The sequence below is a fragment of the Culex quinquefasciatus genome, chromosome 3 (assembly GCF_015732765.1).
Source record: "Culex quinquefasciatus strain JHB chromosome 3, VPISU_Cqui_1.0_pri_paternal, whole genome shotgun sequence".
Lineage (NCBI taxonomy): Eukaryota > Metazoa > Arthropoda > Insecta > Diptera > Culicidae > Culex > Culex quinquefasciatus.
The window spans coordinates 192,396,687-192,423,686 of NC_051863.1; the positions used below are offsets into that span (position 1 = coordinate 192,396,687).

General features: G+C 35.0%; 1 protein-coding gene across 1 annotated transcript in view; it reads left to right on the forward strand.

The window, feature by feature from the left end:
- The window catches only part of LOC6031031 (heparan sulfate 2-O-sulfotransferase pipe), a 283,006-nt gene that overhangs the window by 158,982 nt on the left and 97,024 nt on the right, over window positions 1-27,000 (forward strand). Inside the window, exon 3 of the mRNA XM_038264684.1 lies at window positions 3,951-4,108. Within this exon, the coding sequence (XP_038120612.1) occupies window positions 3,951-4,108 (158 nt within the window). The remainder of the gene's footprint in view (window positions 1-3,950; window positions 4,109-27,000) is intronic.

The window sequence follows — 27,000 nt, forward strand, 5'->3', positions numbered from 1 at the left end:
ACGAAGGTGATGTGCATTAGGGTGGTCCAAATTCGGGCTTCCTCGGGGCTACCCCCTAATTTCAAAGATTGGATCATCACTAGGCTAAATTCCAAATTTGAGCTCATTCGGACTGATCCCAAACTTCAAGTGATTAGAGGGAGGGGTTCCCGTGGTCAGATTGAGCTCAAATTTGGAATTTAGCCTAGTGTCAAGGGTTAGCCCCGAGGAAGCCCGGATTTGGACCACCTCTTCGTTTTGCGTGAAACTTTGTCCTAAGGGGTAACTTTTGTCCCTGATTACGAATACGAGGTCCGTTTTTCGATATCTTGCGACGAAGGGGCGGTACGACCCCTCCCTCTTTTGAACATGCGATAAAAGAGGTGTTTTTCAATAATTTGCAGCCTGAAACGGTGATGAGATAGAAATTTGGTGTCAAAGGGACTTTTATGTAAAATTGGACGCTCGATTTGATGGCGTATTCAAAATTCCGAAAAAAAAACATATTTTCAATCCAGAAAAAAACTCTTTTTTTAATTCTGCCATTTTTCGTTACTTAACTGTAAAAAAAATAAAATATGTCATTTTAAGGGAAATTTAATGTACTTTTCGAATCTACAGAAGGGTCATTTTTTTATTTAGAAAACTTTTTTATTTTAAAATTTCGTGTTCTTTCTAACTTTTTAGGGTTATTTTTAAGAGTATAACATTGTTCTACAAAGTTGTAGAGCAAACAATTTCAACAATTTTGATATATAAAACATAAGGATCGAGTTATATCGATTCACTGAAGAAAATAAGTACTAAAACAAAAATAATAAAATGAAATAGAAAAATATAAAAAAGGTAAAAAAAATAAAATAAAAATTTAACTAGACCTGGACATCATCACCATATAAGGAAAGCAGCAGCTGCTTCGAAAATTTGGTGAGATCAGTCCATATCGGACTTTTTGATAACTGATATATTCTTGCTTGCTACTTACTAAATACACGCTGGTCCCAGTTTTGCCTGATGGGATCGGAAGTTTAAAGATAGGTCGAGAACCCGTCTGGTTCTTGCTCTATCTTTAGGCGGGGCCAGACAATGCCCAGTGACCTCGGAATTGGACCGCAAGGAGCTCTGTCATTCTGAAATGGGTCACTGGAAGCAGCGCGAGGGCTGACACCACCTAATACCCGGGACTGAGATAAGCTGTATCAGCATAACCAAGTCTGATACAAACTATGCTTTCCCATAATTTCGCTGCCGGCCAGCGGGTATTGGATTGGACCACACACACACACACAAAAAAAAATAAAATAAAAATAACGAAAATAAATAGTTATTTCAATTTTTCAAATGCTAATCAACGGACACAATAGAGTTCACTATGTAAAAAAATCTTATCTTCTATGATGAAAAATCTGCGACTGAGTTGTTTCATCAAAATTAATCTTAATCAGTTAAATTGCTACTAACTGAGCAATTATCTACCAAAACCGGAAATGGATTTTATTTGTATTTTTTGATTTAACTTAAACTTTGTGGGGGCCTTCCCTATGACCAAATAAACTATTTTGTGTGATTGGTTCATCCATACAAGTCTTCATACAATTTTGTCCATACAAAAATGGTATGTGAATGAATTTTCTGATCAATTTGGTGTCTTCGGCAAAGTTGTAGGTATTGTTGAGGACTTTTGAGAAAAAATAGGTACACGGAAAACAAATTTGCAGATTTTTTTATCAACTTTTTTTTTACTAAAACTCAATTTCCCAAAATATGTAGTTTTTGATTTTCGAGATTTTTTGATATGTTTTAGGGGACAAAAATCCGCAACTTTCGAGGTCAAAAAATCTGCCGCCGAGTTATGAATTTTTGAAAAAAAAATGTGATTTTTGCAAAAAAAAAGTCGAAGTTTCATGCAAAAACAAGTTTGACACTATTTTTAATGCAAAATTGAATTTGCAATCGAAAAGTACTTTACAGATTTTTTGATAAAGGGCTCCGTTTTCAAGATATAGCCACCGAAAGTTTGATTTGATTGCAGGGCTGCGGAGTCGGGTCATATTTCAAACGACTCCGACTCCGACTCCGACCTGACTCCAACTCCGACTCCAAATCCGACTCCGGCTTTCTCAGATTAGCTGACTCCGACTCCGACTCCGGCTCCGGCTTTGAACAAATGGTTGGCTCCGACTCCGACTCCGACTCCACATATTTTAAATGTTTCAAAAGTTAGTTAACTATTATTGGTTAATTATTTTTAAAACATTGATAAATAGGATTATTTAAATACTCTCCAAGCGTCTTGTTTTTCTCAAGAAAAATAAATTAAGTTAAAGTAAAGTAAAGCAAATAAACGGAAAAAAAGTTTCTAGGTTACAAGTTTTATACTTAAGCGTCCAATTTCCCGGGGTTACAAATTTCCCGGGAAACAAGAAATTTTCAGCCAGTTTCCCGGGAAATCCCGGGAAGTCCCGGGAAATTTTAAATTTATTAAGAAAAAGTTATGATCTTGGTTTAATTAATATTATGCAACAGAATTGTAAAGGACATCAACATCAATGGTTTAAAAAAGTGTGAAGACCAATCAACAGCTTGACTGAATGTAAAAAAATCATTCAACTACAAGAAAATGTATTTTGGTATTTTTTGATGAGAAATTTTAAACTTGCCCTCTATGGCCAGTTTAATGAATTGAGAAAAAAACATGCGGAAATTGTGTTTTTCATGACAAATAACTGGAAGATATTTTTGCATTTTTTTAGAACAAACAGTAGAAAGTAATTTTTCAATGATTTTTTTTTTGTATTATTATGCAATATGATTTAAAATATACGATAAATTAACATATTTCCACAAAAAGTCTTCTATTTTTTCACATTTAACCCTCTAAGACATGTAGTTGCACCAGGGCTCCATAATTCTTTTACTTCGAATTGTAATTTCTTTAGTACTAGGTATTCAACCAATTGAATTAATTCATTTTGCACAAATTCGATTTTCATCTCATTTAATCATAGTAAACACAAACGTAAAAAAATCTCAATTTAATTTGGAGGTTGTTTTGTAAAAATAACATCAATCTGTTAAGCTTACCCAATTGTAATAATTTAATACTCATTAAGCGAGATCTATTCCCAGTTGCTTCAAAAATTAATGTTATCAGAAATAAGTCTGATATCATAATTTCTGATAATCTGATTAATTATATATAAATCAAACAATATATTAAATTAAACAATATCATGTTGAGTTTGTTCATTTTTTTTCAGAGCATTTTCAAAACAGTTTTCAATAGTTCGACAAATTTAAGAAAATGTATACTTCCACTTGAATTTCGGGAATTCCCGGGAAATTTACAAGTTTCCCGGGAAACGGGAAATTTTTTTTTTCGGGAAATCCCGGGAATTCCCGGGAAATTTTTTCCCGGGACGGGAAATTGGAGCAAATTTTTTCCCGGGTACCTATTTTTTTCTCAAAAGTCCTCAACAATACCTACAACTTTGCCGAAGACACCAAATTGATCAAAAAATTCACTCAATAGTTCCAGCTGTTTGAATATTTACATACCATTTTTGTATGGACAGCAGCCAAAATTGTATGGAGACTTGTATGGGTGAACCAATGACACAAAATAGCATATTTGGTCATAGGGAAGGCCCCCACAAAGTTTAAGTCAAATCAAAAAATACAAAAAATAAAAATGGTCAAAATCGGCCGATTTCGTAGAGAGTTGCTCAACTGCATTTTGATTCTTCACCGACCCAGTAAAGTTAATTTCTCCCCTTTCCCGTCAATACTGCACTTCTCTTCACGGACCAGAATTTTATTGAATTTTCCACAACAACACCTTTTCTCCTCCCCTTTGGGCTGCATCATTATTATTGTTATTAGTTTTTCCCCTCCTCCGGGGGCCATGATTAATCCACCTTTTGCTGACCTCTCTCTTCTTACCATTCTCTCCTTTTCCCCTTACTCCTCAGATATGCAGAATTCGTCGCCCTGATTGCGATCTCGTGCACGCTGTTCCTGTTTCTGCACACCCAGAGCCTGACGTCACGTCTCCGCGAGATGGAAGACAAACTGCAGCCCTCGTCGTTAATGTCGAGCAGCGGTTTAAGTGGTAATTCAATTAGTCAAGGTAGGTTTCAGTCCAGCCAGACTGCAGGCTAGCCCTTTTAATCCCTATCATTTGGGGGTCGATGAAGATGCTGTGTATCGAGAGTTGGCGGGGTTCACTTTGACACGCTGTCTGGACTTGGAGGCAAACAGACCCCTCCACCCCTGAATAAATTCAGAAATTTTGAGTCGTCACCATGCCCAAGTTCAACGTGGTGGAAATTATTGTCAACTTAATCATTATGATCTGGTCCCACGAGCTCGGCGTTCACGGAGCATGGTTGAAACTAGACGTTCGATGATACCAGCTATTAATATGACCACCCCTCAAACGACCTCCCGATTTTCCTGGAAAATCTTTAATCCTGCCCCAGCAGATTGTTGTTGGACAGCTCACCCCGGAGGCCGCCATCGTTAGACCGCTATCTTCACGAAGAACCGGGATGACACTCTCTCCCGTTGCCCCTGGTTCTAGGTTTTGCTAAAGTTATGAAATTTTCTACTCCAACACGGAACGAAGCTGCCGTTTAGACGAGTATCGATTTTCACCTCAGCTGATCGAATTATTATCCAGTTATCCAATTTTAAAGTGTGGGAGGGAGTGGGGTTGTCACTGAGGGGGGAGAATCCACGATAGTCTTCACAGAAGCCGAGTAAATGGCCTGCGGGTCAAAAATATTAGCAGTTAACCAGGAACTGTTTTAAATTAAATTCGTCTAAAAAAAATTGTGATTGCGGTGAAAAGCTGATCAAAAACAGGTTATTTTTCATCACTCAAAACCATCGACGAGAAGAACATGTCATAAACATGAAAATTATGACACATTCTAATTGCTTCAAGTCATGAGTGATTGATTGTACCGATTGAACACACTTTTTTTCAAACACACTTTTCAAATTAGTAATCATTTCAAGTGCAAAACGCCCCCTACTAACTGCCTTGCGGTATCGATTTTCACTTAGACACTGCCAATCATTTCAAACTTGAATCGCGACCGGAAAATGCGTCCACCCCCTCGCTCTCATCAATCTCCAGTGGGAAATTGTGGAAAAAAAAAACATTAACAGCCTCAGCTGTGGGAAATTAAACTCACTCCTCAAAAGCAATTTTTTTAACACAGCAATGAGTTGGTCGTGAGTTCACACTTGTAGGCTGTCCTCATATATTTTCACCTGTCATAAACTCCCTCCCCCACTTATGCTGCTCACCTGCAAAAAGGTTATAATTTATAGCTCATAACTTGGACACGTCGCTGCTGCGGCTAGCACCGATGATCGGCAAACAGCTCAACATTTTCATGCGCTTTAATCATTTTTGCGCTTTCCCCCTTCCTCGCCGAAAAATGAAAAACAATTTTCAATTGGAAGGCAAGCGGAAAATTTCCGCCCCATAAAACTTGATACTTGCCAATCGGAAGGATGCTGGGAAATGTTTCATAAGCGTAAAGAATTTTCGCAAAAGAAAAAAAACAGGAATATTGCACACAACACGAACGTTCGACAAAAGTTTGATATTTATTCAAAAGTTTCGCCCGTGTCCAACCCTCTTTACTGTGGGTTTTACTGTGAGAGGAGAGAAGGGGAAGTGGGAAATGTTTACAAGTTGATTGAGTTACTGGCACCCATCAAACCAAAGCTTCATGGTATCGTTCAGGGAAAAAGTTGGTGAGTGCGATGTCTTAACCCTCGATTGTTGCAAGATTTCTTGATGTTTTGTTTTATCTTTTAAAAAAAATAGCATTTCTGTATATAGAACCGTCAGAAGAACATTCATTTAAACTTTTTTTTATTTTGTTTTTAAATTTAAAATTATAAAATCAGATAAACAAATTATAGGTAACTACATTCCCTAGAGACAAACAGCATACGCTAGACCTAGACAATTTGCCATTTTTGAGATACTGTGTCCTACTTACTTTGATAGAAATTTTAACAGGGCGCAAATACCGAAAAGTAAAAGTGAAATTTCAATATTACAGATACTTATTGAAAGGACTTTTTGTATGATCATATCTAACAATATTCTTTGTCATACTGGTCATGCCTTTAACATAACGATTTTATCTTTTCTTTAAGAAAAAAAAGGTTAATTTTATATGTCCATAGTGTGTCATTTCCATGGGCATTATTTCCTTTTTGAACCAAGAATGGAAATCAATTCTATTGCAAATTACAATTTTCGGAAAAGTTGGCGACAAATACTTCAAAAAAACTAAGCTCAAAGACAAACAAATATAATCTTTTTCAATCTCATTAACAGGCGTTTCGCGTAAGAGCAGTTATATCCAGATTTTTAAGCGAAGATTGAGTTACGAATGGTGCAAGCCCGAAAGGTCAAAATCACTCAGTGATACCAACATTACCAAAAAAGTGTGCCATGGTATGACACCCACACTTTTTTCTAATGTGTATACCACTGCGCGATTTTGACATTTCTGGCATGCACCATTCTTTACGATCGTCTCCGCTTAAAAATCTGGATACGATTTTTTTATATTTTTTAATCTGACTGGAACTGTTTGGCTGTCTCCGTAAGCCCTAATTAGGCATTTGCATCATCAATTTTTTTTCATATTGTTTTCAATACAAATTTTGGCAGCTGTTCATACAAAATTGGCAAGCAAAAATTCAAAAATGTGTATCTTTAGAAGGATTGATTTCAATCGATTTGGTGTCTTCGGCATTTGGTGTTTTAGTAGTGCGTCCAATTTCCAATTTCCGTTTTTCCCATTTCCCAGGATTATTTTTTTAGCACCTAATTTTTTTGAAAATTTATTCAAATTGATTTTTTTATTATAATACTTGCTGTGCTATACAATTTTGTTGTAAAATTTTAACCAGAGCCAGAATCAGATAAAATTCAAATTTCACGGAAAATTCATTTAAAAATCCCGTTTCCCAGGAATTTTGAACCCGCGAGAAATTGGACGCCCATCATTAAGGTATGGATGAAGACTACCCGAAAAAAATATAATTTTATGTATTCTTCTGATTTCCAAAATCGCATTTTGTTACAAAATGATTTCCAAAACATAGAGATTATTTAGTTTTTTGATGTTTGCCATAATTTCAGAAAATTCCAGAATATTAAAAAATATTTGAAAAAAAGTCAGGTTAAAAAAAGGTCCTAAATTAAAAACTTGTAAAATTTTCTACACTTTTCAAGTAAAATAACTTTGAAATTTTATAATCAAGAATAGCTATTTTAAAGGGCCAAAACATTGATTAAAAAAAAGTGCTAAAAATTCTTAAGACCTGATTTGATTTTTTTGAAAAGGGTTCAGTTAGAAAAAAACAGATAATTTAAAATTTTAAAAAATATAATTTTATGGAAATCAAACGGTAACAAAAAGTGACTGAGAAAATTTTTCAAAAAAAAAAAATCGGCAGTATTTTTTTCGATGCAACGTTTCGGGTGCTCAAGATGATTCCTTAGCTTTTATATCAAGAAATTTTCAACTGTATTAATTGTCAGAAAATTCACTAAATTTCAGTTCTGTCAATTGGAACGTGTTCTGAGAACCCTAATCCATCATACCTTGACGAAATTGAAGCGTTTACTGACATCAACTGAGCAATTCTCTGAGATTTCAGTCATTCGATTTTTTTTGTATTTTTAATCCGGCTAAAACTTTTTTGGTGCCTTCGGTATGCCAAAAGAAGCCATTTTCCATCATTAGTTTGTCCATATACATTTCCATACAAATTTGGCAGCTGTCCATACAAAAATGATAAATGAAAATTCAAAAATCTGTATCTTTTGAAGGAATTTTTGATCGATTTGGTGTCTTCGGCAAAGTTGTAGGTATGGATACGGACTACACTGGAAAAAAATGATACACGGTAAAAAAAAATTGGTGATTTTTTTATTTAACTTTTTATCACTAAAACTTGATTTGCAAAAAACACTATTTTTAATTTTTCAGGTTGTGCAAAAAATCTTTGACCGAGTTATGAATTTTCAAATCAATACTGATTTTTTCAAAAAAAACGAAATATCGGTCGCAAAAATTTTTCAACTTCATTTTTCGATGTAAAATCAAATTTGCAATCAAAAAGTATTTTTGTGAAATTTTTATAAAGGGCACCGTTTTTCAGTTATAGTCATTTTCAGGTAAACTTTTTTGAAAATAGTCGCAGTTTTCCATTTTTTTAAATTTGTGCACATGTTTGCCCACTTCTGAAAAAAATATTTTTGAAAGGCTGAGAAAATTCTCTACACTGAAATAAAAAAAAAGTACCAAATTTCTAAATTCTAGGAATTTTGCCTCCTTTCCTTATTAAGTAATCCAAAAATCCCGATTACTAAATAAGGAAAAGTGGCAAAATTCCTAGAATTTAGGAATTTGGTACTTTTTTTAATTTCAGTGTATATTTTGCTTTTTTGAACTTTGTTGATACGACCTTTAGTTGCTGAGAAATTGCCATGCAAAGGTTTAAAAAATAGGAAAATTGATGTTTTCCAAGTCTAACCCAAACAACCCACCATTTTCTAACGTCGATATCTCAGCAACTAATGGTCCGATTTTCAATGTTAAAACATGAAACATTCGTGAAATTTTCCGGTCTTTTCGCAAAAAATATTTTCATTTTTTTTTTAGTCAAGACTAACATTTTAAAAAGGCGTAATATTGTATGTTTGACATTTTTGAAATGTTAGTCTTGATTTGAAAATTTTAAAAATATTTTTTTCGGAAGGATTTCACGAATGTTTCATATTTTAAAATTGAAAATCAGACTTTTAGTTGCTGAGATATCGACGTTAGAAAATGGTAGGTAGTTTGGGTTAGACTTGTAAAACATCAATTTTTCTACTTTTTTAACCTGTGCATGGCAATATCTCAGCAATTAAAGGTCGTATCAACAAAGTTCAATAAAGCAAAATATAAAGAATTCTCTCAGCCTTTCAAAAATATTTTTTCAGAAGTGGGCAAACATGCGCACTAATTTAAAAAAATTGAAAACAGCGACTATTTTCAAAAAGTTTACGTAAAAATGGCTATAACTGGAAAACGGTGCACTTTATAAAAATTTCACTATAACACTTTTTGATTGCAAATTTGATATTACATCGAAAAATGAAAAAATCAGTGTTGATTCGAAAATTCATAACTCGGTCAAAGATGTTTTGCACAACCTTGAAATTTCTGAAATTTCTGTCCCCTAAAACATATCAAAAAATAAAAAAATATTAAAAATAGTGTTTTATTGCAAATCAAGTTTTAGTGACAAAAAGTTAAATAAAAAATCACCAATTTTTTTACCGTGTATCATTTTTTTCAGTGTAGTCCTTATCCATACCTACGACTACGTTTTTTAGTCAATAGTTTTACAAATATCGAAGTATTGGAAAACAATTGAAAATTATAAAAAATGAAATTACAAGCCATGGTTTTGACATTTGAATGAAAAAAGTGTTTTAAAGTGCATTTCACACCTGCCCAGATGTTTTGCGATCTTTAGTTTTCAAAATTCCACAGTATTGGCGTAATATTGTTTTGTCGAAAAGAAACCTTTTCGCAGTACTGTACAACGGAAATTCACAAAAAAAATATTGGTGATCGATCTCAATCGATCTAAGTATGATTTTAAACGCAGGAAAATGCATTTCAAATTATTTTCAGTTTATTAGACTTCTTTTTTCATCAATTTAAAAAAAATCTTTTTTTATCCCTTTGACTTTTCGGACTGATATCGAAGGGGGCGACTAAATGGCCTAAATGTGTTTTCAAGGGTTGGAAAATGCATTTCAAATTGTTTTCAGTTGGTAAAACTTTTAGTTATTTACATTAAAATTATGAAGACATTTTTTGCCTCCTGAATTTTCGGACTGACTTTGAAGGGGTGGAGGGGAATTGACTTAAACTTTTTTAAATATTTGCAACGACCTTAGAGGAATTTTCATATTTTCACATGATTCTTTTTATTAGGAATTTAATTTAATAAAATACTGTTCTGCAAAATCTTTTTCAATCTAATATTGTTTAATCCACTCAAGGGTTAAACGTCGAAACACGATCCGTATCAATCCAGCAGACCGGACACCGAAACCGATCGGATTCCCCTGCCTTCGTGGCCACAAACATGACAGCAGAATAAAAGTCAAATTAAAATTAATTACGCCCCAGGCTCCGGAAAAGTTTCTCTCCGCTGCTGCTTCTGCTGGTCTCTTCGGTGAAAATAGAAAGAATGAGAATAAACCAAAGAATTAAAAAAAACTTTGAGTTCCGATTTCCTGAACGACTCCACCAATTCACCCACATTGTCAGCCGTTGACCCGGATAATGGCCCCCAACCCCGGTGGAGGGTGAAAATTTTTGGCGGAAAATGTGACCAGACAAGAGAGAGAAAAAATGAAATTTCCGCCCATTAGGGGTGGGATTTCCCTCTTTTTTTGTGTGCGGTCCATGTCTGCCAAAATTTGTGACGTGATTAGAGTATATCTTAATTTTATTCTTCATGCAAATTACGTTCAGGGACAATGGCTCAATCTCGCCCTCCCCCGTGTCGGGGAAGGGGGTCGGTTTGCATTCGATTATCTCGGGGTGGCCACGGGCGCATGCTAATGAGAAATTGTGCCATGTGGGGGAAAAGTGGCCAACCCACCTTCTAGCGGGCATTTTCAACATTTTTGTTGCCCCTAAACACTATCATTGAGGGGAGGGTAATGCGCCGGGTTCATAATTATCAATTTAACTGAAAAAATATTTTGCACAACCGGCAATTTGCATATCGCGAGGTGAGCTCGAATTAAACCAGCGAAGAGTGAAAGTTGGTCAAGTTTTGCACTTTCATTGTCACGACATTTGGCAGACAAATTTATCATAACTGTAAGGTTTGCAAAATTGAACAATTGCCTTTGTTTTGCTAAATGGCTAATTCATAATCAAGTCGGAGACGACATCATTAGCAGTCAACTTAAAGCAGTTTCATTCTACATGATATGAATCTTGAATTTACCTACGTTCTAAAGACTTTAATTTAACTTTTTTAACCATGATATTCATCACCAACTGCCTAGCTTCCATGCAAAAATATGTTCCAAAAAATTATTCAATTTCGGCGTCATCTGGTCCAATATTGCCTTCAGTCCTTAGGGACCGAAGTGAGGCTCAGAGCAGTTTGCTCGACTCAACGATGGCAAGTGCTGCCAGCAGGAGGTGATCATGAAAATTAATTACATAATATTTCGTCCTGCACCCTTGTACACATGCACACTGTTGCATACACTCATAAAATTTTGTAATTTTTGATTCAGTTGTTTTAATTTTCGAAACAAGTTTAAATCAAATTTTCCGATTTTGATTTATCTTTAAACAAAGCAGCAATATTTCAAATATTAAAAAAAAAATACCATTCAAATATAAATTTCTCCCAAAAATCACCTCCCGGTGCATCATCAGCATTCGATAATTTGCCACTGCACCGTCGTCGCCACCACGAACGTTGGCCGCAGCTCGGCGAAAGAAGCGACTTTGGGAATTTAATTATCGGTCCAGGCTAATGGATTTTCCAAAGTCTCGGGGATGTCCCTGGCCAATTTCGGAGGGTCACACATGCTATGGGAGGGGGTAGGCAGGTGGCGCACACTGTCATAACAGCTTCATTGACGACGCTTTCGGGGACGATGCTGCTGCTGAGGCCGCACTGCAGGACTAATGAATAGATTTATCGAATTAAGTGAAAGTCATGCCGAGGCAAGAATTTTCCAGATAAATTGGCTCAATAAAGCTGTATAGTCAGTTAGATATGTGGGGAGGGGGAGTTTTTATTTTTGTGCTGCGGCAAGTGTCAATAAAAAGAGAGAAATTCAATTTATCAGCACCCATTCAAAGGTGCAATCTGAAAGTGAACTGCGTGCCGAGCTGCATTCAGACTTCAAAAGATTGTTCATTGAAGTCCAGCTGCATTGAGTTGCTTTGCAAATAAGAAATATAAATTAAATTACAGCTCAAGAGAAGGCGACCCAAGTGCTGACTATGAGCCAATAAACTTGTAGTTTGAAATGACGACAAATTGATAGTTGAAGCGCATTGTCATTGGTGACATCTTGTTATTATTCAATTTATTTAATTTCTCATAATAAACTACCATATACATTGATTGAAGACTTCTGCACAAATATATAATTTTTGAACACATTGAAGATGAATTCTCATGACTTTGCCAACCAACTTTGAGTTGTTATTGTATGAAACTGAACATAATCTGTCAGATAAATAAATTGTTCCTTTTTCCGTTTGACTTTTTTCGAACATTTTTCATACGATTTTGTATGGAAAAGTAACAATTGTGGAAATTTTTTAGCACATTTGCCTTTCTACGATCCATGTCAACAGTGAGCGATTCTCTATGTTTTCGTAAATCGTAAAAAATATTGTATTTTTTTATTTTGATGAAATTTGTCTTGATCTTGGTTTCTCAATGCAAGCCTCCTTACAAACTTGGGAGCTGTCAATACAAAAATGTCATGAAAACAATGTGGTATCGGCAAAAACTTTAAGTTATGGTTAGAACTCTCTAGAAAAAAAAATGTCAAACGAAAAAAAAAACAATTTTTATTATTTTTCTTTTTAATTAAAAAAACGATTTTGACAAATTTAACCACATGTAATTTTTTTATTTTTATATATATTGATTTTTGAACAGTTTGATAAAATTCTCGTTGTTTCCAAAATCATGTCAAATTTAAAATTGATAGTACCTTAAACATATTATTTCGTCATTTTGAAATGTCCTTAGCTGACAAAATCGCTTTTTTTGGACCACTAAGCATATACAAAAAAAAATGAAGAAAGCGAAGGGAGTAATGTTGGTCACAATTGTGTTTCTGTAATTACAGTCGACTCTCTAGCGATCTTCTCGGTATCAATATTGCTCCAGCTGTCAATAAATCTTTCAGTCCCTTCAAGCTGGGATGGGATAAACAAAGAGAAAAAAAACCTTTTGTCAAACTAAACCACTTTCAACATGGCCGCTTCTGTCAACCTAAACCAGTCCTTTCTTATGAGGAGAAAATGAAAAGTATTGTAATTTGAATTGACAAAATAAAACTTTTTGAAATCAATTTCACAAATAATTGTTAATTGCATTAATAAATTGATTAAAATATTTTCAATTGAAAGGCATTTATTTCTATCGTACACCGAATGTTGACTTTTCAGCATTTTCATTTTAAAAAACAATACATTTCATGAACTGAAGATTCTTTTGCTCATTTAAAACTATTGTTATTTTTTTGCGCGTTACATAGAAATGTCATCCAGATTGAACAATATTAAACCTGAGCTTCCCGTGAAATTAATGTGTGCGCGTGAAGAAACAACATCGTAGAACTGGATTTAAAAAAGCAAACAAAAATAATGGCCACAGTTGAGCCTATTTTATTTTTTCGCACTTTTTCAAATTGAAAAACAAACTTTTTGCTCTTTGAAGTGAATGAATTGGTACAAATTTGAGTTTTTGCCAGTCATTTCTTTCGATTCTGACACCTTAGGGCGTGCGAATGTTAACTTTCGCACTAACAACATTACTTGAGTAAAAATTGCCGTTGAAATCGCTTTGTAAATGCCGGCCCTGATACTCTTCAAGTGTGCTCCTCTTTAGGGAACTGGGAATGATTTATTTACTTTCTTTGCGTAACGGGACAACGACAGGAGCAGATCTAAGAAAAAATCTCCCCTCCTATTTAATGACTTGCAGGCTTTTTAGGATTTTTTCAAATCCAAATGAAAATTAAACATCTTTCATATAAAAAACCCATTAAAAATTCAAGAAGTGAAAACTCGAAATTTTTTGACTCGTCGTGATCGTATCGTATCATTTACCTCGAGTGTGACCTCGAGTCATCTTTGACTTGCCAACCATTTCTAGTGATTTGTATCCGGCAGCTTCTTATGAACGGATCCACCGTAAAACGATGGAACATAAACCAGGATTCTCCACCCACGTCCAACCGCAAATTTTAAAAACTGAACAACATTTCAACCAAAGAAAAAGTCATCCGCATGCTTAAGCAGTACAAACTATCAATGAAAGCTTCCAAATCTTTAGAATTGTAAAAACTTTAAACGTGCCAAAATTTATTTAAAACGTAGTAACAAACAAAAAACAATCATTAAACTCGATTGTACTCATTTTTTCAATTAAATTTTATATTTTTAGCACATGTACTTATTTTTACACTTTAAACGTTTGTGGATACAATATTTGTAATATGCATAAATGATTTATAAAAATCCTCAGATTTCAAGGAATTTCGCAGAAATTGTGGGATTTTACGAATTTCACGCTGTCCGCGAAAATTTACTAACCCTAATGATTTTCAATGTAGAAAAAGGCATTGTTTTCAGAAGATTCGACTTCTATTTTCATTTTAATTTGAAAAATCCAAAAAAAATGCCCCTGATTTTCGTACCAATTTTAAAGGGCCCGATTTAAACTTTGATAAATATTTGCTGAAATTTTATTTAACATTTATAAATAAATTGATTTTAATTATTCACCGTATTGTAAATGTCCAAAACATGTCATGTAATGTTATCCTAATAATATCCAAAAACTAAAATATTCTGAAATAGTGCAATAGTAGTTTATGCAACAAGTTGCAAAAAGAGGATTTTTTCAGCACGAGTCGTACATTTATTCAACGAGGTTCACCGAGTTGGATAAATACGAAGAGTGCTGAAAAAATCAAGTTTTGCAACGAGTTCCATACAACATTTTTTGCAATTCCGAAAAACACCCATTGAGTGAAATTTTATGTCAAACTTTTATGTATTTTGTCAATAAATCGTTTGAATCAAAAAAAATGTTGAAAAGTGTTACTTTTCGAAACAAGTGCTGAAAAGTAGAACTTTTCAGCATTTATTTTGAAAAGTGTTGCTATTCGATTCTGTTATTTTTGGTACAGAAAAGTAGGCTATTTCGTCGTTCAAGAATGACAGGAAAAGTAAGTAGTTTCACGACGGAATTGCAAAAAGCTCTTTTTTGTGATAAAAAGTGAAATCTCGCTTACTTTTTTTGTCAAATGTACATAAGAAACCCATGGCGCATTGGTGGTTTTGAAAAAGATGATAAACAGAATTCCAATTTACGAAAAAAATATGTGGCATTCTTAAAACATTTAACAAAATTTCTGAAAAGTATCAAACGAAAAAAAACGAAACTATTGGCACTACGCCCCCCGGGGCATGGCCTTCCTCTAACGTGGGATTTCTGCTCCAGCGCCTCTGACGAGACAGGAGAAACCGGGACCGACGTTTTACTTCACCATCCGATAGAAGCTCAGTGGATAAGGCGGGAATCGAACCCGCGTCTCATAGTATCAAATGAAAACTAAATAAATGCAGGGAAAATAAATTTGAATATTTTTTCAGTTAATCACTACATGATTTTATTCCGTTCTTTTTTTTTGGGTCAATCTTAAAGGAGATTGTAAAAAAAATACATTGAAAATAAATTACAAAAAAAGACAAAAAAAAAACAAAACGCAAAAGTGAGTTAAAATTGAAACAAAAGTGTTGAAAAGTTGAAACAATTTTCAAAAACATTGTTTGACATAAATCGCGGAAAAGTCAATTTCTTTGGAGCTTGTTTAAAGAAAAAACATTTTGATTTTGATATGCCTCTTATTTCAAAGTGGTGTTGGTGATTCACACTTACTACACAAACACACTGTGTCACAACACACACAATAGCTCATGTCAGTGCAGATAGCAGCACTGAAAGGAAGAGCCTATTAGTTGGAACCACTGTATGTCGAGCACACACACACAAACCACACACTGAAGACAGGACCTCAAGCTGTGTGGCGTCGTGTGCGGACGTCGAGAATAAGTGCGAAGCTTTCACGTTGATAAATTGGAAGGCTTTTCCTTCATTTTGCAGAGCCGGGTCGGGTCGGTTTGTATGTGTGAGCGAGGACAAGAAATGGTTATTGGCGCGTTACACACACGGACGTAGGAACACACATTCGTTAAGAAATAGTTGGCAAGTGCTTTCTTTGGATTGTCAACTGAAAAGGGAATACAGACAGTCATTCAGTTGTTGGCAAAATGAGGGAAGTCTATGGTATAAGTCTGATGTCGTGTGAACAATTGAAGGATTATCCTGGTTTGGCTTTATGAAGATATTTGTAATGCCAAGAAGATTAGCACAATAGGATATTGATGATTTCAACTTAGTTTTCTGCAAATACAAATAAAATTGTATTGAAAGAAGTAACAATTTCTACATTTTTCAAATTCACTATTGAAATTCACAAAAAATGCAGGTCATGTAGTGCGATAAGTACACCCGCCAGCAAGAGATTTCCCAGAAACGTCTCAGGAATCCTGTCTCGTTGCATGCCGTTGGCACATCTACCTTTAGTTGTCCTCTCCCATAATGATGGCGATGCTGCTGGCAATCTAATCGGTCGTCTGTAAACTGAGAAAGCATTCTTGAAGATTTATGTAGGTGATTCCGGCAATAGTTGTCTTGTCCAGAGAGTGGACAGCACTTTGCCAGCTCATCCCATCTTTGAGGGGTGAACTCGTGCGTTTGAAAGTGTGTACTTAAAGCAGTAAATCTTCGAGAAGTTGAATAAATTCAACAAAATTGATTTACTTTATAAATATGCATTTCTCAAGAGGGTTGTCATTTCCAGCAGACAACGTTGACTGCGAGCTGAGGGTAAACAGAGATCTGCAGTCCCTTTAGCTTATCAAAACGGCTAAACTAAGCCACTTCAAGCTGCCAGCATAAAGCTCAAACAAGCTCAACCGTAAGCCAATTATGTGCAGTCAATCGTGTCGACCAAACCACTCTCACTCACTGCACCGGCGGGGGTTGGGGGAGTCCATTCTGTCCTTAGACAACTGCAAGCGCGCGACTCGGAGTCAGTTTGAACCCAAATCGGCCACGCCAAGACTTGGACTTGGAAAAATCGAAAGTATCTGGTCTGAACAGCCCAGTAGCAGCAAGCAGTGGAGCTACTCAGCTGTCGGATTCTGGAGCATGGATAATTTTACTTTCAAATTTGGTTGCGCTTTTTGCGTAGATTTTTTGTGTGCCCTCTGATGTCTAGCGGTGCAGTTATTGCTCTCTCTCTCTTTTCTAGGGGTTCAGGTTTCAGTCTGTGCCAAAAGGGAACTTTCAATGGGCGTAGGTGTTTTGAATGGTTGGGACTGCCTTTTTTGCATTGAAAGTTATATAACTATTTGAAGGGAAATATAGTGCTCTTGACGGGATTGATCAAGTTTCTTGGATCACGACCATAATTGAGTGCAGCTGCTGTTTCTGGTGAAATAATATCTTTAAATCATAAATTTTTAATTGAATTAAGTTGGCCAACTCAAATATGTTTAACAACATCGTTCTTAAACTTATAAACCATTCAATGAACTAGATCATCAACCTCAAAAGGTTCACCACAAATCATCGCATCGTCGTTAGGCGCCACAAAAAGCCTGACAGCTGATCCCGTTAACTAGGCAACTTCAGCAGCAGCTGCTGCTGCATCAAAGCCGGTGCATCATCATCTGCAGCGGTTGATTCCGTAACTTGCCTGTGAATTTGAGTCACAAAACACACGCCGCACCGCTCTAAGAAACCACATTTCGCTCTAGTTCGGATGAGGAAAGAGCAAAACCGCAACTTCAGCAGCTGCTGATCTGGTTGATGCTCTCGTGGCTAGATCTGCTCGTTGATGACCAAGATAGACAGCTTTCTGGTTGGAATGATTGATGGATGCTGTGTGGCTTTTCGTACTTCTGGGTTTCACTGTAGCAGACTTCGTGACGACCTTGGATGTTGCTCTTCCGAAGCAGGGAATCCAGTATTGAACTTCCTCGCATCAGCCTTAAACTAATCAATTTTCCGCATTGTTTTCTCTGTTCAAACATAACCTCGAAAGCACTTGGGGCGACTCTCGTGGTCTAATTACAAACCCAAATGGAGCTAGCAGCTGGCTGCGTTTTGACTGACCTTCAATTTATTATGTTTTTTTTTTTTGCGCGTTGGATTCGCCAGAACCGAGTGTGTTGGATTGATGGAAGCTCCGCTATTGGAGTTGGCGCGGTAAATTGAACATGCCTCTAATCAACGAAGTTGTAAGTGGTGCACGTGTTGAAACGAACGCTGGGCGAATTGTTCAGGAAGAATGAGAGCTTACAGTTTGTGCTTTAAGTGCACAGTGTCACGCTATTAGATATGTGTCTTCTTAAATCTAAATTGAAGAAATCGTTTAATGTAGAACACGTTTAAAAGTTTGATATTCAAATTTTGTAGCTACTAAGGCCATCAGTGAAACGCATGATTTTACTACAAATCTACATAAAAATTGTCTTCAAACCTTTTGGGTTTTGGCCCATTCCACTGAATGAACAAAACCAATAATTTCACTACCGGCCGAACAAACTTAACTGTATTCAAACATCAGCAAAGTTATTTTGAGAATATTTCTTATTAATTTCGGTAAGTTTGGCATTCCATCTCAAATAATTTATTCATTTAAAATAATTGGAATTTGAACATGTTTTTGTATGTTTTTTGTATTAAAAAAAACCTTTTTTTTAATCAATACACAGTAAAAAATTGTGTAAATTTGGAAGGTGTAATTTTGGAAGGTTGAATATTATCTCTTTTATGATGTTTTACCTCAATTTAGACTGAAAAAGTGACCTTACATCAGAATAGTGGTAAAATGACACAGATTCCGAGGTAAAATTACACATTTTTACTGTCATAAAAGATGCACCCCTTCCCATATGAAATATTACCATGATTTTTTTTTCTGTGTATGTTTTCAAATAGTAGTTTATGCAACAAGTTGCAAAAATAGGATTTTTTCAGCACGAGTCGTACATTTATCCAACGAGGTTCAAGGAGTTGGATAAATACGAAGAGTGCTGAAAAATTTAAGTTTTGCAACGAGTTCCATGCAAAATTTTTTGCAATTCCGAAAACACCCATTGAGTGAAATTTTAAGTAAAATTTTCATGTATTTTGTCAATAAATCGTTTAAATCTAAAAAATGTTGAAAAGTGTTGCTTTTCGAAACAAGTGCTAACAAGTTAAAGTTTTCAGCACCCATTTCAGTGTGAAAAGTAGAACTTTTCAGCATTTATTGTGAAAAGTGTTGCTATTCGATTCTGTTATTTTTGGTACAGAAAAGTAGGCTTTTTCGTCGTTCAAGAATGACAGGAAAAGAAAGTAGTTTCACGACGGAATTGCAAAAAAACAATTTCAGTGAGTTGTATTCTTTCGAAAATGCATGTTTTTGCATTCAGTAAATAATTGACAGCTTTTTAAAATTATTGATTTTTTTTAAGAAAACAAAAACAGATTGAAGAATAATTATATCTTTGAGTATTGGCGTTTCTTGAAAAGTAGATTAGTTTAGATTTTTTTTAGATTTTGTTTGCTTTAAAGAAGCAAATTATTTTTTCGAGACTTTTACCAAGAATTTTTATGTAAAAAGAGCCCATTTTACAGCACTGGTTTTTTATACAATTTTTCGAACAGTTCATTTTTTTTTGCCTTTTTTTTAATCGATTTTGTGTCTTCGGCAAAGTTGTAAGTACTTTTTGAGACTACAACTTTGCCGACTACCGACAAAAATATCTCGAATTTTCAACTTCCCTTTTTCTCAATGAAAGTTAAGCTCCCAAAATACAAATATTTTTTTGTTTATTTATTATGAAAAGCATTATTTGAATACAAAGTTGCAATAGTGCAAAATTTGAATAAAAGTTACAACTTCAAATGGTATTGGCCTAACTGAACATTTTCCGAAAAAAATACCAGGAAAATGCCTACACCTAAAAAATGGTTCACTTTTCCAAAACAAAGGGTAATGTCATTTTTGCCTGCAAATTTAAACGTACAAAAACAATAAAAATTAAAAAAAATGGTAAATACTAAACCTGCAAATTTTTAATGTCAGTCATGCTCCCAATTCCGAAAAATTTTAAATAAATCAAAAATAAAACAAACATTTTAGAATGCAACAATGTAAAGTCAGTAAATTTCTAATCTCAAAAATTTGAATTTGATTCGAACAGTTCATCAAATTAATGGGCTTTAACCCTTATTTTCTTTTTTGATGATATGATATTAAAATTTTTGAAATACAGGAATACTTGAAATTTATTGATTTTAAAGTTTAAAAGTAATCGGGAATATTAAAATTCAACAATTCGAAAGCTTGAAAATTGGTCCAGGCTCTCAATTCAAGAATTTAATGGTTCGCGAACTCAAAAATTTGAGAGTTAAAAAATACGAATGCAAGCATTCTAAAATTCAAACATACGAAAATATGAGGTTTTATTCGATTTTTTTTATAATAACAGATTATTTTATATTCAGATTTTAATAATTAAAGTATGCAAAAAATCTGGAATCTAAGAGATAAAAAATCTAATATTCAAAAAGTTAGAACGGAAAAAATCGATTTTTTAAGTAAAACTGCGATAACTGAGGGGGGCCTCGTGGCGCGGTGGTTAGCGGCTTCGACTGCCGGTGCTTCAAAAATATGGTTTTTATTTTCAAAAATCGTGTTTCGGAATATTGAAAACATTACTTCACCATTTTTTGATATATTATGTAAAATTTTCCGAGTAATCCGTTTAAAATATTGTCAGAGCCTAAGCTTTGGTCCCAAGACCTTCAAAACAGCATCTCAAGTTTTCACTCGACCTTTTCAAATGTTTCCCTAAACAATTTTTCCCTAAAAACCTGTTTAATACCTGTTTGATTAAGTCCAAGACAGCTAAATTTTGAAAATTGTGGTTCTTGCGAAAATCGACAGAAATGGAAAATTTGTGGACCACCCTAACACGGTGTAGGCCACCCTAAAGCCCAAACAAAAAAAAAATACGGGTCTTATTATTTCAACCAAGGAACGCTCAGAAAAATTATGAGCACGTTCAGACAACTTCTTTCGAATCATGCTGTTTTCGTGGGGAATTGTTGTTATCACAAAATAATTTTAATATCAATTTATGAAAACTATTAAAAATTAAAAAAAATAATCCTCAGATTCTTCTATTGAATAAACTCAAAATAACATTTTCTGCAGGGGTGTAAAATTCACAATAAATCAAATGCCCTGTAATATATATCCTAAAATTGATTCTTCAAGGGTCAACTTACAACCCTGGCTCCGACCGGGACGTCAATTGCCGATTGATCGTGTTTTTGTTTGCACATCCCCTCTCCTCCACTACTCCCACGAACGTAAAGAGAGCACAGTGCGAGAGAGCGATGAGGTCGTGACTCGACCCGCCGTCGTCGCCGTAGTAAAAATGTAATAATATGATCACTTTGATTAGCTAATTGTATTATTTCACCCCCGTCGAGGGGCCGCGCCAACTGAGCGCTCGGTGGCAGAAGCAGCGGTAGGGTGCCTCGTGACACCGATATCGCTGGGAGCACTCAGCTCGAAGCAGTTTAGGGTTGTTCTTTATGGGAGAAACTCTTGGGCGAGATTTGCCGACCGGACAAAGAGACGAACCTCCAAATTTCATAAATCATACCGGTATGATTTATGAAATTTGGAGGTTCGTCTCTAATTGGTGTTGAAGTCTCCGACGGCCTAATTGGTCGCGAGTTGCTTGAGTTTCGGAATATTTGAACTCGTTTTACAAATTGAAGTAATTTTTCACCTGAGATAACCATGATTTTGGAGCAACCCTTTTGCGTGGCGTTAATTTTTCGCTGTCTGATGAAGCAAAAACGAGCAGCCAGACTGCGGCGAGGGTGGCTAGGCAATTTGATTAACATTTTCATCAACAACGTCAGAAGACTGGTGGTGGCGGCTTCTGTATCGACTGCAGTGCAGTGAAAAAGCCATTTTACAGCTGATCATCGCTCGCTGGCTGGTTGGATGGTTTGCTGGTTTTATTATTGAATCAGGTCGTGGATGACAGTTTGGTTGGAGATTTGTGCACTTGATGATGTTTTACTGCCGAGGTCAGAGCTTCGCGCGAGGAGGACATGCTAACGAACTGAATGGAGAAGGAAAACGAGGTTTTGTGAAGGGCAGGTGAACTGAAGCTAGGTCGTGCTCACAGTTTAACGGTTGTTTAGAGCAGTTGGAGGGACTATAAAGGGGGATTGACAAAGCATTAAATTAGTAATAACCATAAATATAATTTCTATTGACACTAGACGATTACTTCATATCTTCAGTAATTGAATCAATTCATGTGTCAAACGTCCCCAAATGTCACAAAACCAGCACAGTGGCATAACTCACTTCACACTATCTATTGGCCAAACGCTTCCTGTTTTCTCAGCACTTGTGCGATGCTGGCAAGTTTTTCCTTCCGTTCTGCTAAGGGCCTCAAGATATATGTTTTTTTTCCTCTGCTGTCTTCGCTTCTTCTCGTTCAATCAATTTTCCCACTACCCTTTCTCCCAACAAACAAACCGCCCCTTTTTCTCTGCCAGCCCAAAATCTCTGCCCCAAAAGACACGCCCCTCTCCACCACCAGAGGGGGGAAACGAGCAGCATAAAACTTAATGAAGCATAATATTACACAATTCAGACTGGCAGAAAATATGTTGCATAAATATTATTGCCCCCTCTCGAGATGTCGAGCGTCTAGTCAGGGGTATTAAAAAACACCCAAAAAGCAAAAAATGAAAATTTTGTTTATTGGTCCTTTTCAAAAAACAAACTCCAGCGATAAAATATAATATTTCTAAATGTTCTTGTTGGTGACTCTAAAGGAAAACTAGTTTCTAAATCTTTTTTAAAAAATCGATCAAAATATTCCCTTTTTAGATTGCATTGAAAGTCTAAGTGCATTCGAAACATATTCACCCCAATCCAGCTGGATGAAACCAGGGGTTTGATTTGGGAACTCAATCGGAAGCCGGTTGGTTCCGGAAATCGATTTATTTGCAAAGACACCATCACAGAAGGGGGTAAGATCCTTGGTGGTGGGAAACCATTTGCGACGGAAAACCGAACTCCCTTGAAGTTGACGGGTAAATAAATTTAAATCGTCAAATAAATCCACTCTAAATTGGGAAAGATGCAACGAGTCAAACATGCCAAACGTCAACAAAATCGTATGTATTAGAGTGTGAGGGTGAGGATTTTCAAGGCTTTTGCTTCCTCGGGAATCGAAAATCTGTAAATTTGGAAAAATCTTATATTTGACCTTCCATTTGACCAAAGTGTAATATCGGTAATCAAGAAAACATGTGAAACAATATGTCAAAATGTTCAACTGTTACGGAAAACTAAATTTAAAAAAAAATAGTTGTCAACCAACTCTACTGTTGTTCTTTGCTTGAGATTCATAGTAAGATATCCTGTTAACCAGTACAATTATAATTCCCACCCAAATAGTTATTTTCTGATAGATTCTTCTCTCCAATTGCGCAAATCGACTTTTCTCTGCATTATTTGATTCGGATGAAACTTTATCTAAACATTCCCAATGTCGTTTTTGTACCATAGTGCATGATGGTATTAAATAGGGTTCCATCAATAATTATTTTTAATTTTTTTAATGTCTTTAAAAAGGACAATATTTTTAATCGTTTTGAAAATGAAGCATAACTTGAAAAGTTCTACAAATAGAATAATTTATCTCATTTCATTATTCAGATCAATTTTTTAAATTATTTTATTGAAAAGATTCAAAAATTTCACAAAAGTTTCATTCTTTAACATTAAAAATCGAACCAATAGTTTCCCAGATAGCGTCCACTCAAAATACCTGGCTTATTAGGTGACACTTGAAAAAAAACTCATTTTTATCGATTCGAAAGCTTTATGAGGCTGTATCTCAAAAACAAGTTTTCTCATTCTTTTAAATATATTTTTGTCAGGGCTGACTTCCCTTCATGACGTTAAAAAAACATAAAATCCAAAAATTCCCGAAAATAATAACTTAATTATACCCTCCAAAGCGGTGCAATTCATAAAAAAATCGATTTAGTTCTTTCCGCTTACAACTGACTCAAAATATGTCTTTTAAGTCTCATTAAACATAACAAAAAATATTCAAAGTATATATTTTGGAAATATAACTTTTGGTAAAAAGGTGAAATATCGGAATAGGTGTTTTTTTGGAGCATTAGTTTTATTCATCTGAATTGCCCTAATTATAACTAAGCCAAAACATATTTGAAAAATCGAAGATTAAAATATTTTTGGGAGTTTTACTTATGGTGAAAAAAGAGAAATAAAGGAATTAGTCATGTTTTTAGAGTGTAAAATAATAAATCCAAATATAAAGAAAAACAAACACAAAAATTTCCAAATTAATAAGGCCGATGCAAATATTTAAAAAAGTTTTTGTCCCTCGGCCCTGGCCGAGGTCAAGGGGGGGCAAAAAAATAAAAAAATATAAAAATTTAAAAAACAAGCCATAGTCTTCACATTTAAATGAAAAAAGTGTTTTAAAATGCATTTTACACTAGTTCAGTTGTTTTGCAATCATTAGTTTTCAAAAAATCTAAGATCTGACAAAAACATAAATTGTATCGAAAAAAAAGATTTTGCATCGAAAATTTTCAAAACATCTTAAGATTTTTTAATGAACCCAAACATGCTAAAAATGATTTTAAACGCAGGAGAATGTATTTTAATTTGATTTCAGTTGGTTGCACATGAATTTTCATTGAAATTTTGAAGTTTATTGTAAAAATATTTTTTTTGCCCCCTGATTTTTCGGACCAATTTTGAAGGGGGGGGGGTGACAAAAACTTTTAAAAATATTTGTACCAGCCTAAGCAAAAATCTGAAAAATACTCACTTGCTTTGAATTTTTGGGAAATTATAAATATAAAATGTAGTTTAAAACATGGTACAAAGATTTCTGCAAACAAACATGTTTATTTTTAATTTAATTAGACCAGGGGTGACCAAAGTATGGCCCGCGGGCTAAACGTGGCTCGCGTGTTGATTTTTTGTGGCCCGCGGATTCATTTTGAATAATCTACATGATTGGCCCGTAGATCACTTGTAAAGTGATTTTATCCTTTTTCAAAATTTAAGGTATAGTTAAAAAAAATTATTGCTAATCTTTTTTATTATGTTGATAAAAAACTGATGATTTATTAAAATTTTGATCCCCATTTTAGGAATCAGTTTCAATGTGAATAAAACTAGTGAATATCGTCAAAACTTTCATTTTTAAAATTCAGGCTTTCAGGATTAAGGCAGAGAAAAACGTTGAAATCGGAAGAATAAGGCTGTTGCAAGTTTTAAAAAAGGATTTATCAACAAACCTCCCCTCTCCCCATTATTGAAAATGATTTCGAAAAATCATAGGCAGAAATCGTTTTTTTTTTTTTCAAAAAAATAAAAAAAAATCTATGGAAATTTAAGTGCAATCAGCTAAATCAACTGAAAAAGAATCACACACAATCACACAATTAGAATTTCAGAAAAAAAATTGATGAATAAATTGTTTTTAGCTGGAAGTATTTTTTATGTCGAGTCTTACAAAATCAGCAATACCTATAGAAAACTGCCATGTTGTGTTTTCTATTGATTTTTATTTACGAAGATGATGAGAAAATAACAGAAGTTTCCAAAAAACTTGAGCTGATTGATGTGTTTTCCAGTCGTTTTAATTAAAATAACGTAATTTATTTTTATAAACATCTTATTTCGTAAAAAATTGGCCCGCAAGCTCATTTGTGCTTCAAATTTGGCCCGGTTTTCAAAAACTTTGAGCACCCCTGAATAAGGCCGTTGCAAATATTTTATGAAGTTTGTGTCCCTTGACTCTGGTCAAAGTAGAGGGACGGGGCGCAAAAAAATATAAAAATTTAAATATCAAGCCATGGTATTCACAATTTAATGGAAAAAGAGTTTTTAAATGCATGCATTTTACACCTGCCTAGTTGCATTGCAATCATTAATTTCAAAACTAACTTAATCCACCTATGTGGTTGGAGCCTTCCTCACAACAATGGCTGTACACAAGTTTCATCTATTTTTTAGATCCGGCTTCCAAAAAGTACATCAATATCACTTAAGTGGCCATATCTCGAGACAGGGTTGCCAGATGTTCAATGTTTTAGGCTCGTTGGAAAGGTATTTTAATAAGCTAACCAACAATAGGTCGGATGGTGGATCCGGACATAGTTTACATACATTTAAGTGAGATCCGGCTTCAAAAAAGTACATCAATATCACTTAAGTGGCCATATCTCGAGACAGGGTTGCCAGATGTTCAATGTTTTGCACTCGTTGGAAAGGTCTTTTGATAACCTAACCAACGTTGGGTCGGATGATGGACCCGGACATAGTTTACATACATTTAAGTGAGATCCGGCTTCAAAAAAGTATATCAATATCACTTAAGTGGCCATATCTCGAGACAGGGTTGCCAGATCTTCAATGTTTTAAACTCGTTGGAAAGGTTTTTTGATAACCTAACCAACGATGGGTCCGATGATGGACCCGGACATAGTTTACATACATTTAAGTGAGATCCGGCTTCAAAAAAGTACATCAATATCACTTAAGTGGCCATATCTCGAGACAGGGTTGCCAGATGTTCAATGTTTTGCACACTTTGGAAAGGTCTTTTGATAAGCTAACCAACAATAGGTCGGATGGTGGATCCGGACATAGTTTACATACATTTAAGTGAGATCCGGCTTCAAAAAAGTATATCAATATCACTTAAGTGGCCATATCTCGAGACAGGGTTGCCAGATCTTCAATGTTTTAAACTCGTTGGAAAGGTTTTTTGATAACCTAACCAACGATGGGTCCGATGATGGACCCGGACATAGTTTACATACATTTAAGTGAGATCCGGCTTCAAAAAAGTACATCAATATCACTTAAGTGGCCATATCTCGAGACAGGGTTGCCAGATGTTCAATGTTTTGCACTCGTTGGAAAGGTCTTTTGATAACCTAACCAACGTTGGGTCGGATGATGGACCCGGA